The sequence below is a fragment of the Neolamprologus multifasciatus genome, chromosome 13, assembly GCF_963576455.1.
Source record: "Neolamprologus multifasciatus chromosome 13, fNeoMul1.2, whole genome shotgun sequence".
NCBI classification, from domain to species: Eukaryota; Metazoa; Chordata; class Actinopteri; order Cichliformes; family Cichlidae; genus Neolamprologus; species Neolamprologus multifasciatus.
The window spans coordinates 1,223,903-1,237,147 of record NC_140451.1 but is presented as its reverse complement, the minus strand read 5'-3'; the positions used below and the strand labels follow the sequence as shown (position 1 = coordinate 1,237,147).

General features: G+C 42.0%; 1 protein-coding gene across 2 annotated transcripts in view; it reads right to left on the bottom strand.

Annotated features, from left to right (window-relative positions):
• Positions 1-13,245, bottom strand: part of edaradd (EDAR-associated death domain) — a 21,351-nt gene extending 8,106 nt beyond the window's left edge. Inside the window, exons 1-3 of one of the 2 annotated variants that reach the window (XM_085183225.1) lie at positions 13,057-13,245; positions 919-977; positions 519-561 (exon numbers count right to left, since the gene is read on the bottom strand). In XM_085183225.1, the coding sequence (XP_085039351.1) occupies positions 519-561; positions 919-977; positions 13,057-13,114 (160 nt within the window). In that variant the 5' untranslated portion in view covers positions 13,115-13,245. The remainder of the gene's footprint in view (positions 1-518; positions 562-918; positions 978-13,056) is intronic. The other variant, XM_085183224.1, reaches the window with a different exon arrangement.

Genomic DNA, 13,245 nt, shown 5'->3' with positions numbered 1-13,245 from the left:
CAGACTGACGTCAGAATTGTTGGTAAAAATCTAACATCGTAAATCAATGGAGCTCCCTCGTTTTGAAGCGAGGTGTGAGCTTCTGTCTGCAGGTGACCCAAACTTTGACTTTGTTAACAAGCAGACGGTGATGCTTAAAGCAGGTGGACAGACAGGGCTGTGCACCGGACACCGAAGTCGTTCAGAGTAGGTGAAATACTTTCACCTACTGGAGTAGGTGAAAGTATTTCTTACAAACCCAACAGCATTAATTGATGTATTAGATGGCCAAAGCCTGACTAATACCCAAGTTTCTCCTTTATCACGTATTTTATTATGTCAAACATCAGATCCAAGTTCTCGAAAAAACCAAAACATCTCAAATAAAAAGACTGAAATCTTCACATTTTCCTGAAAAATTAAAATGCAATTTAAGATAAATTAGTTAAATTTTCCATTTCTTAAAACTGACTTTTACATAAAATCCAATCCAGTTTGTAACTATTTTGACGAATAAATATCCATAAATCCTCACTCACCGTGGGGATCTGTTACCTGCACGGGATAATTGGCCTCCAAGGACTGTGGGACAAACACAGACAATATGAAAGCAAACAGAACTGAAGAGAGAAACCTGAGCAGAAAAAGGTCGTCTGCTTTGGAAGCTTCCTATTCTCTTTCTTCATGAGATAAAGACTGTAACTGAGGAGGAAAATGACTCTGGTGTGCAGAGACAGCCTGCTGCGACTTGTTCTCTGATGAGCCCTCGGGCGCTCGCAATCACAGCACACTGTGTTCAGTTATGGTTCATTTCTTAGCAGATTACTGTAAGACTCTGAGGAAGAACAATGAGGAATCAGCACAAAACAAACTACATGAGACAAGTCAAGACAATGAGTTAAACACACGGCTGGAGAAGAGAATAATGAGGTTGCTCACAAATTCTGCCACAAAGCTGGTGGTGTCCGTGTCCTCCACGGGCTCAGAGCTGCTTCTGTCTGTGTCCGAGAAAAGGAAGAGGCTTTAACAGAGTGAATGTGGTCACGTTACTCATTTGATCTACTTCCTGCACCACAGAGACGGCCACAGTCACAGAGATTAGAAACGGTGACGTAGACAGCCGGGCCGCGCCGGGCCGTGCTGGGCTGTACTGGGTCAAAGGTCATTTGAAAGAGTCAGAAAACGTGTCCTGAACAGTCTGTAACTACATTATAAGTAAAAAAAAGTCTGAGTTTACAGGTAGGTTTCCTAAACATACAAGACAAAAGGTGAAGTCACCTGATAACAGTGCAAAACTCGTCTGAAACAATCTGGAGTTTGTTGGAGGACGACGCTGAACAACAGCTCAGAGCTCAGAGAGCAGCACAAAGACGGCTTTCAGCTCCGCGCTGCACTCAGGCCAAACCAAGTCTGCGCTGGTCTTTCTTGGGTTACAGCAGAAACTACACATGCAGAGCTACACAGTGTTTCGGCTTAAAGTCCTCAGACATCCGTGGAGCTCTCAGGACAAATATGAAATATGTACGTTACACATTTCCTGTCAAACACCAGCGGATCAGGACGGAGGCTTGTTTAAATATCAGGAGTCATCTTGGCAGTTTAAACCGTTTTTTAAAGAACTGTATTTAGTAATAACGATAATCATCATCATCGTCATATTTTAGAACAACTTCAAACAAACATTTTTCCAGTAAATGCTCTGATGGTGGTTTTTTCTCGATGTCAGGTTGTGGTCGAGAAACATTTCCAAAATAAAAGCTCGGTTGACCAAAACAAATAAAACAACGATGTCAAAGGGAAAAGATGCACAAAATGACTCAAACTCACGACGTCCCACTCTGTCCTTTCCTCTTCCTGCTCAGCTCTGATTAGACACTGAAGCATCGCGGCTGACATCAGGGCAGACGGTTACAATGCTTTGACTAAATGAAAAATGACTGGAACTGTTTACTAACCAGATAAGTTGTCAAATCAGTAAAACAAAGTCCAACAAATATTTATTGAATTCTTTGATTGTGATAGGATGCAGGCGTGTAAATGAACGTTTCCCACAGTGATGAAGCTCTTTGATGAAGGTTTATGAAGGAAACAAAGCATCACATGGATGTGTTACAGTTCGACACAGAGACCAACACAGTGTACACCCAGAACAACAACCTGAATCCTTCACTTAAATATAGATTTCACAGTGTTAATAACATTTAGTTAATAAGATCCATCCTGATGTTAAAGCACAGATTTCTACACGTGTTCCACAGCCACGACCTGTGTGTGTGTTTATGTGTGTGCGCATGTGTTATCATGCACATGTAATGTGCCGTGTTGCCCAGCCTGGTGTTATGACATTAGCTGGAAATAATAATAATCATTTTAAAAGCGGTTTCCCCGACTGATCCGCTCCCTCTGCTGTAGTGAAACTCTCTCTTTCAGGTTGAGCTTCAGTTTTGTATCTTTGCAGGTGTGGAAACCAAAACGATGGCACAAACCAGAGAAACGCTGCCTTTGCTTTACGCTTGCTGAAAAGTCCTCTTTATTATTATCTGTCTTCATCAAAAAGAACTTGTTTCTGACACCGAGAGCTCCACCATCAGTTGGTCAGTCAGTAAATCATCTGCAGTGTTTCAGACACTTGACCTAATAGTCATTATCTTATTAAAGTTGAGAGCTCAGCTCACAGCTTAGGCTTAACTCCAAGTGGTATTTCTCAGTGTGTGACGCTGCACTTCCTGGATGTCGCTCTCTTTAATGTCACATGATTATATATACTTATACGTGTACACCTCAGGTCTTGCAGTGATTTCTTGTTGGAAAAGTTGTGGCTGTGAAAAATCAAACAGGGCAATGTTTGCTTAATGTCAGAAACTCTGATGTCACCTGATGACTGTAAAGTTTCTGTCTGTTGATGTGCTAACATGCATAACATGCATCCATAGCTAAATGAAAACGCTTCAGTCATAGGACTTGCCGATGACTCCCTGAACTATGAATATAGCTGCAGAAAAACACTCCTAATACTGCAGCTTCCTCCTGCTAACTTGAGTTCATGTCACATCCACGGCCGTTGCTTCGCTGGTTTTATCATTTTGGAGTCTTTTCATTGTTTTTCCAGATTTCTTTAAGGTTTAGAGACTGCAGCTACTTGTTGGACCGATCATAGTCTGGGTCACGTTTCACCCTTTCATGATCAAGAGTGAAGAAGGTCATTTAGGCTATGTCCACACGTACCCGGGTATTTTTGAAAACGCAGATTTTTCTATGCGTTTGCACCTTTCGTCCACACGTAAACGGCGTTGTTGGTCACTGAAAACTGAGATTTTTAAAAACTCCGGCCAGGGTGGATATTTTTGAAAACTCAGTTTTTGCATTTACATGTGGACGAGAAAAACGGAGAAAACGCAGCGTCAAAGGTGTGCGCCACGTTATTGTTTCGGTGAAATGAATTTCTACAATACTGTTACTGTTAATTGTACTCTCTGCAGTGTTTAAATGCTTACATATACACCCACAGTTACTGTCCCTCCACACATACGACTCGGTTCTGCTTCTATGCTCCAGCTTTGTTTACTTTTTCCCGCCGAGGCTTCTAGACTTCTGATTGGCCAACATTTCTACACGGTTAGGAATATAGCGCCACCTGCTGCTTTGGCATGTTCCTAGCAGTTTCCTTCATTTCTGCCTTTACGTGTGGACGGGATTATTTTTTAAAACGAAAACGGAAAATCTCCGTTTTCAAAAACACCCGTGTACGTGTGGACGTAGACTAAATGTCAATCAGAACTGAACTGCAGTGACCGTCTGAACCTCCTACATACATGAACAACAATAAAGAGTACACACAAAGGACTCGCTGGCTCTCGCCTTAAACATCACATTCAGTGTTTGTAAATCATTCCTCCAACTTCAAATGTTTCCTTAAACTGAACTCATGTAGAGGCTGAGCGTGCGCTTGAACCCACTCAGGTGTTCGTTGGCGAGGGCGACGTGATGTCACTGGGATGAATGAACTTATCCAAAAACTCGAGCCGTCACCATTTATCATAACAGCGCAGCGCTCAAACTGTTTGCTTCCTCCTGAACAACAACACCTGGCGTTAATTACACACGTCTAACGTAAATACCTTCACGTAAACACACCATACCGAAAAACTCAAAATGTGACCTCGAGCGGCATACGTGAGGTACCAACCCAAAAATGGCTCCTACAGCTCACGTTTCACTCTGTTACCAGTGTTGGGAAGGTTACTTTTAAAATGTATTCCATTACAGATTACAGATTACATGCCCCAAAATGTATTCTGTAACGTATTCTGTTACTCAATGAGAGTAACGTATTCTGAATACTTTGGATTACTTAATATATTATCATGCTGTTTACAACTACATGAATGTACTATTGCTGTGATTTATTACTGTTACTGAAGGTCCGCGGCTCCGAACCGTAGTAAAGGGACCTCTGGCTAATACGGTGGGTTCTGTGTCGGCTCGTAGCTGAAAACTAGCTTTACTTTGTTGTCTGGGTCAACTTTGCTAGCAGAGACAGAGAGAGGCGTTGAAAGGCTGCTCCAACAGAACTTATTGTTTCAGAGGAAAACACGAACACGGTGTACAGTCGAGTCTTAATAGCTTACTTACAACTGGGCTCGTCAGGCTCTCTTCTTGGCTGCAGTGGTTATTATTATATTTACATGCTTCCAGCTCCCGTTTCTGCTCGATGACAGCTCGTACTTTTCCTTTTTCTCCCTCCCTCGCTCACAGACACATAACGTGTATGGCAGTCCATTCTCCCTGCAGCACGGACTACACTGCCCATGATGCTACATTCTTTAGAGCTATACCTGTAGCATTCTGCCTGTTAGCTTAGCACAACAACAACAAAAAGGCCTCTCTCACCCAGGAAACACGCAGAGAGAGAGCGTCGCCCTGTAACCATGGCAACCGTAACGCTGCCTGGAACAACAGAACGTAGCTGTCAAACAAAACCCAAACAGTCCTGACCCGCCACAATATGAAACAGGGAAGTACCGCCGTGTAATCCATTTATTTCAACAAAGTAACTGTATTCTAAATACCACCTTTTTAAACGGTAACTGTAACGGAATACAGTTACTCGTATTCTGTATTTTAAATACGTAACGGCGGTACATGTACTCCGTTACTCCCCAACACTGTCTGTTACATATTCCTAATCGCTTCCTGTGGATGTGCTGCTTCTAGAAAGGCTTTGCTCATTAGCACTATCGTTCAATGCTGCTGGTGCAAAACAACACAAATGGCCTGAAATAAGAAGATGACCTGCAGAGGAGCAAAACCAAACAACCTTTATTTGTCACACAGTTCTTGTGTCCGAGCTGCAGACAGGGCCGCACCGTTCCAGGGCTTGGTTTTAGCATGGCGGTCTGGCCAGGACCCTTACTGGATACCGGTTGGGAATCGAACTTGTGACTCCTGCGCCGAAGGTGTGTAATATTACCACTACACTATCCAGCTGATCAAACGAGGGGCCAGTGGAGAGGAAGAGAGAAGCTGTTCCTGGCTTCTATAATCAGCAGTGTTGTGGTTGCTGAATGATGCAGTAGCACTCGTCATGAATTTGATGGATCTGCTGTATATGTAGCAGTTACAAGAAAGGGTGTCCCAGTGCGACAGGAGTGATGCTAATGCAGCACAGGCTTCAGATGTGATCAAAGGGTTCCTGATCAAATGACAGAGTGTGACAAGTTTGGAGAGAACACGTGTTGCTAAGGGAAACACTTCTCATTGGTCCACACAAATCTTTTTGACCCTCCAATCATAATGGCCTTCAGAGAAGTTACTACGTGAGATCGGATTTTTGGAAAGGTCCAAAGCAACGTGCCAGATTTACCACACGAGACAAAAATAACGTGGAACAATAACAAAAACCTCCTCGATTATCTTATTTGAGTATTTGTTGGATACCAAAGTTTTACTTCCATAAACAGAAGCACACGAATATGAATATACAGTCATGGCTGCCTGGAAGCACACAGTCTGTAAATGATCAAATCAAAATGTATTTATAGAGCACATATTAAAACAACAGTGTTGACCATAGTGCTTCACAGTCAGTAAAACATGAGACAATTAAAACAAACAATAAAACAGGACAACAAACAACAGGTAACAACACAACAAGCTGGAACAGCAACTAGTTAGAATCAAAGCCAAAGTAAAAAGATGAGTTTTAAGACGTGATTTAAACGACTGGATCAACTCGGCAGTACGAACATGAACAGGGACGTTATTCCAGAGTCTGGGTGCCACGGATGCAAAGGCCCGGTCTCCTCTCGACTTCAGTCAAGACCAGGGTTGTGCTAGGAGCCTGTGATTGGACGATCTAAGTGCTCTGTTGGGATTGTATAAGTGGAGGAGTTCAGAGAGATAGCTGGGCGCTAAATTATTCAGAATTTTTTAATCTATGCGACATTTGACAGGGAGCCAATGTAGTTTGGCTAAAATTGGAGTAAATTAGGTGACTAATGGTTAAAAAAGACAAAACTATCAGCACATAGCGCCGCTTTGCACCTCCGAGTCGTATAGAGCGTTAAGTATAGGACCAGTCACCCAGTTATCAAGTGTAAGTTGAACCCCAGATCAGTGGAGCATTGTTTCTCCCTCTCTGGGAATGCAGAGCATGTATCTGCATGCTCGCGATAAAGTTCAAGAGATGAAATATAAACCACATCATAATACATCGCTAAGGGTCATAATTCCACACAGGTGAACCCAGCTTTTTTCCCTTTGACCACCCATGTGTGCTGTGAAAGGATAAAGCAGTTTCTCAGCAGCCTGTGCAGAAGGCCTGTGCTCTGTCATGTGCTGCTTTCTACACATGAATGGAAGTGAATGGCATGCCAATACCTGACCCAAGCCACAGCGATGTCTAGACTGAAAGCAGCTAAATACACACACCTTGTAAAAACTCGGCCTAACATACCTGGCCCTGGGTGGTACGAGTGTCTCTTTCATTATTCAGTGTGCATATTCCTGAACTGTAGAGGATTCAGCTGGTGGCGTAGTGTTTATACCCCTCCTTCAAAGCATGTATTAAAAAGGACATAAAACATTTAGAAAAGGGCTGAACTTTCCAGTCTTTTCACTTCCTTTTCTGAAAGCGAGATGTGCTTCTAATACAGAGTAGGCGTCAGGATGTAAACAGCAAAGACTGGCGCTGTGTAAAATTTGCATGGTTCACTTTGTGTGTACTTTTTTTTTTTTGCTCACTGTTTGCAGCACACAGACTTTCAGGGACCTGTGCTACAGAGTGACATTAGTATACCGAGGGTGTCTTTCTGTTATCTGGATTCACTTACCCTAATCTTGACTACTGGGATACTTGGTCACACATAGCTGGTATAACGTGCACAGGTAACCCAGGAACCCTGTGTGTTCACATGAAAGAGTGTAGGAGGTATCTGACCAATCTAAAAAGGGATGTTTCGCGGATTATATGAATTACACAGAAAATGATCCCTGTGAGTGTCACCTAGGGCTGGGCGATATGGCCTAAAATTCATATCTCGATATAATTTGAAGCACGTGCGGTAACAATATATATCACGATATATTCTTTTCTTCTGTATAACGTATTTTCCACACTATAAGGACTTAAAATCCTTTAATTTTCTCAAAAATCGAGAGCGTGTCTTATGTATGAATTCTGGTTCCTGCATTACGGCTGCCGTAGTGAGGAGCTTCTGAGTAATCTGGGTCCAAAACTCCCTCCAATTCAGGTCCCAAAGTCAAACGAACACTGAGAGTTAAAAACGGTCTAAATTCTTTCATCTTTAATAAAATCATCAGCGATGCTGCTTTATCGGGTGTAACTATGAAGTTTAACATCCATGAAAACAGAATTTATTAAATTTAACGGAGTTAGAAGTTAACAGGAAGTTAGCTCGCTAGTTTCCACCTAAACATTTCATACCATGTTCTGACAGAGATTTATGAAACTAATTCAAACGTACAGCTCTGCTGTCACTTCCAACATAAATGAAGACAGAAACTAAACAGCAGTGACGTTTGCAGGGTTACTGAAGTTGGGCTACCTGGTATATAATGATGTGCTACGTGATTGCTAGCGACACAGCTATGTTAGCATAGCATTAGCACAGTGAAGCTGGAGGATGAATGCTAACTTTTCTTCCACTCGATAAAAGTTAACGTGAGGGATTCTGGTGGTCAGGGACAAATGCAATCATAGCAGGATGCTGTACACGGGCCAGACTTCAGTCAGGAGAACAACTGAGATTATTCATCCACAATACGAGGTTAGTTATTAATATACTGCAACAACATGGGAACAGAGCAGCTGCAGAGAATTCAACATTAATGAATCAATGTTACAGAAGTGGAGGAAGCGCAGTTTTTGGCTTTCCCCATATTTCAAAAGTGCTTCATCTCTTTGCTATGACTGTTGCCGACATAAGCTGCAGATGATAGTGATGGATGGGTCGTTCGCGAACGAAATGGCTCTTAGAGCCGACTCTTTGAAGTGAACGACGCGAGCCGGCTCCTTATCGCGAGCCGTCACGTGGGTTTTTTTTTTTTCTCTCTCTCGCACTTTTTTTCGCTTCACTCCGCACGCGAGCCTTGTGCTTTACGCTGGGCAGAGGGGGGAGGGGCGGTAGTTACTCAGTAGCACAGGAACAGAGCAGGAGGGAGGGAGAGAGAGAGAGAGCCAGGGACAACAACGTCACATTAGAAAGGTATAGTAATCATCCACAACTATTTTCAGTTGCAGATGATAAAGGATTCAGAAAGTTTATTCATGCAGGTCCATATGACAGATAATGTGCATGTTCTTTTTGTTTTCATATTTTAATTTATATTTAATTGTGTTGTGGTTTGCAGTGTTTTGTGTTGTTTCATTTTAAATTTGTTTAAAAGGAAAAAGCTGAAAATTTAAATAGTTAAAAGTTGAAATGTGAATAGTTGGTTTTTGTATTATATAATTTATTACATTTTATGTGGAGTGAATAAATAAAAGTATATTTACGGTGGCCCCTAGAGACAAAGCACATACAAACTTCAAATCACGTACAAACTCCGAAGCACATAAAAACTCCAAAGCACGTAAAAACTCCAAAGCACGTAAAAACTCCAAAGCACGTAAAAACTCCAAAGCACGTAAAAACTCCAAAGCACGTAAAAACTCCAAAGCACGTACAAAACACAACAGAAGTGCTCCAGGATGCTGGGCGCAGTGTTGAGCTTTTGTTACCTAGTGGCTACACAAGCCAGCAAGTACCAACAACCGGATTTGGTGTGTGGTAGTAACAGGTAAATGAACATTTTTTTAAATTATTTGAATATATATGAGTGCCTGTGTATAAATACACAAACAATACACACATGCTTTCAATTGTGTAATTTAAGTGATCTAGTAGCTCTGCTTTGGAAGTTCAGTTCATGCTAGAAATGTGTTTTGGAGTTTGTACGTGTTTTGGCTCTAGGGGCCACCGCATATATTTATATATAAACATATATAAATAAACCCACTTTGTTTGACGTTAGTAATTCCTTTTGTGCATAATTTTATATTATTGTTAATAATAAATTAATTAAAGCAACAAAACAACCTGAAGAGCCGGTTCGGAGCCGAAAGAGCCGGATCTCTAAAAAGAGCTGGAAATCCCATCACTAGCAGATGATAATGGTTGTAGCTGCGGTGATGCTTTCGACCAAAACAGGCGCAGCTTGATGACATCATCAACATGCGCTATCGCGATAGAGCGGTATAGTCAAAATCTCTATCGTTGGCCAAATTTATATCGTTTCTATTGTATATCGTTTCTATCACCCACCCCTAGTGTCACCTACATTATCCCATGATTAAAAAAGTGATTAAAATTGTATGAAAAACAAAAATTTATACAAGTAAAAGGCAACACTGCTGCAGAAAACTGTTAATATGTTGACTTGGGTAAAATAAACATTTCAATTCAAGTTAATTTTATTAGTGCACCCTCAGGGCCACTGCTTATTTCTAATGCGATGGCTGCACATTAGAGCTACACATCTTTAAACCGGATCCTTTAAAAAAGTGTTACAACATTTTTATCGTCAGTTATTCAGCAGATGTCTGTTCTCTTATTGTTGGTTAAATTTATAGGTTTATATAGCTTCTCTCATTTAAAAAAGAAATGAAAAACAGATGCAGTATTGCAGATGACCAGCGCTTTGTCAAACCCCACGAGAGTAAATTTGTTTTTTTTTCCTTCCAATGAAGTACTAATTTTAAGAATCATCAAATTTGAAAATGTTTTGAGTCTTTGCCTTACTGACGTAATCTTTATTTTCCTTTCCATGAGACACGTGGACAATTTGCAATCCTGTGCTAGCGACGGTAGCTGAATGGGTAGTTACGTCATAAAATAACAAGCTAGCAATTAGCACCATGTTCACTCACTCCAGCTGAGTGAATTGATGTGAGTAAATGTGAATAGAAAATAGGAATACGAGATTAATTATGTAGAATTTCAAAAATACCAGATGACCAGTTTTACCAAAACAAAGGCCAACGGTGGAGGTTTACACAGGAACTCAGAGCGAGAAACGCAGTAGTTTCTTCTTCTAACCAAGAGTGCTAGCAACACGTTTAAGATCTGATGTTTGATAATTCTAAATACAGAATCTGTCACAATCTAAAATCAACAGACAGTTATATCCCTGCTGACACATCTGCAAACCCACAGGCATCAACAGTGTGAGTGCGTCACTGCGTATTATCAGACATTGTTTGCAGCTGGGGTTTTTCTCTGCATTGGTGTTAAAGGGGAAGAACATAAGTTGTGCACTAAAATGACTCACATGTTTAGTGGGCTGTGTCCATGGATTTTTCCCCCGTGTGAATACAAATTTATAGCGTTTTTAAAAAGCAGTTGAACCTGACTCATGTCCTATTCCAACATCATGACCACTTTTGCGTGAACTGAAGCTCCACATCCTGGCTTAGCTTACAGAGTTAGTCAAGCTCTGCTCTAAATTATAGTTTAGTAATGGTGAAGGGACCTACAGTGTATACCTGGATCATATAGGATTGTAGACAAACAGCCATTAACCCACAGTCTAATTAACCACGTGTTCATCATCCCGTGTCAAACACAGGATGTGCGTGAAAGTCGTTTGGCAGGAAAAACAAACTGGTTTTCACTTAAAGGACATCCCACAGCAGAGCCTGAACGCAGCGTCTGCAGGCATACGCCACGAGCTGCTGTTGGTGTCTGAGGTGAGACAGCAGAGAGGCTGTGACGGTGGGTGACAACAAAGACGGATCAAAGTATCCTCAAGAAGACCGGCTTCGTCTGGTCTGCAGTGTGGTTTGTTCACAGAAGAAAGCCAAAGTCATTTGGAGATAAATCTTCATTTTGGTGCCATGTAGCAGGATTCTCTTTGTGATCCTTCACTCAAACAGCTGATGACGTCTTTATTGTCACCAAGGCTTTAGCATCCACGGAGCTCCTCCTCTGATGTTTATGGTGTTTCATTAGCTTGTTACGTAATCAGTTGCATACCAGTATTTTAGATTTTAGACGTCATTTAGCCGTAGTGACTGGAGACTGTCAGCCTACCATGTACCTCAGCTGTTAATATGCTGGGCGTCCACGAGTCAGTGAAGGAGGACGTCTTTTCTGCCAGAGTCAGTGAAACCTCCTCTGAACTTAAACTCTCATATGATGTGAGAAGGAACGGTACCTCGCTCAGTGGATTCGAACCCCCGAGTCACGGGACGAACACTACCTTTGAGCTATCCCTGCCCTCTGCGTCTAACAGACCTCAGCCAACAGTAATATTGAAGTGCATCAGACCCCAGAATTAGAGACCCCAGAGACCAGATGAATTCCATAACGCTGCTGGGAAGCGCTGACGACTAACTGGTTAGTGGAACTGAACACCCTGCAGTCTTACACCTGTATCTGGGATATTCTCAAGGCTTATTGTAATATTTTATGGTTGTGTGCATAACTTGATATTGCAAACAAGCCATTCAAAAGCAAATGATGTGTGACTCATGCCCAGCTTAGTCTCCTCCAGCGTGATGCAGCTTCCTTCAGACGTACACACACTGCTTTGTTTTTATTGAAGCAGAGCTTCTGGGATGCTCCTGTGTGTCTGATGGGATCACAAATGCTGCCCAGCTGACCTGGACTGGTCTCAACATCCTGGATGCTGTTCCTCCCTGATGAGTGCTAAACTACAGTAATAACAAACTATAAATCAAATAAAGCAAATAGGTTAGCTTGGCCTTCAGTCACTGCCCAGCTGACAGCGCTGCCCACCACATCATCACATCATTTGAAACAATGGTCCATTGTCCCTGTAGAGACCTGCATGCAGGAAAGCACTGGAGAGTTTTTGGCACATGGCGGTGGCCCAACAGCTTACTAAGACACGTATGACTATCAGTCAATATGTAAATAGATAGAACAACAAAACCAGAATAAATGATTATTAACAAGTAAAACCAGAATGTGTTCTTATTAAAATGCTGTGAAGCACAGCAGTATCAGTAATCAATAAAGCCAGCAGCAGCAGAGGCACAAGCAGTCTTTAAGACACTAACACGGAAATACAAACCACAAACGGATCCTCTTTCTAATCTGTCTTAGCCCACTAGACTCCGTTCTGTGGAACTGCTGGTGGCCTACTCTTTTCCGCTCATATCACTGAACGCGTGAAGGGCACACGTCACGCCACAGCTTCACTGGACAGCAAATAAGATGCCAGCGCAGAGGCCAGCGGGTTTTCCGCTTAGTCGAATAAGGAAAGTTTTCTAATTGTGGAAACTTTATTGGTTGTGTGGTTAACCAACAAACGGATGCTGCTCTTCCTTTCCATCCTAAACGACGCGACATTGAATTGAATTAAGTTCAAAATACTTTAGATGAGGATGAAATCTGATCAAATACATTATTTTATGTGGCAACATGTGTGGTTTTAACACAAAATAAACAATAGTGACAAATCTTAAGAAACTTTTCACGACACTTGTTGAGAACAGTTATGAATGAAACGACGGCGCTCTGACACGGACAGTGAAATGGATATTTTACTCACCAAATGGTTCTTTGAACGCGTTCAAACTGCTCATTTTTGAGGCTGGGATGTCTCCCATGCAGGGAAACGTAAAAGGAGCGGACAGAAACTGTCTCCACGCAGTAAAAACACGCAGTTATCCTCTGCCCCGACCTCAGAGAAAGCTCCAGTGCCACCCCAGCGGCGGCGACTCAAACAAATGAAACACCT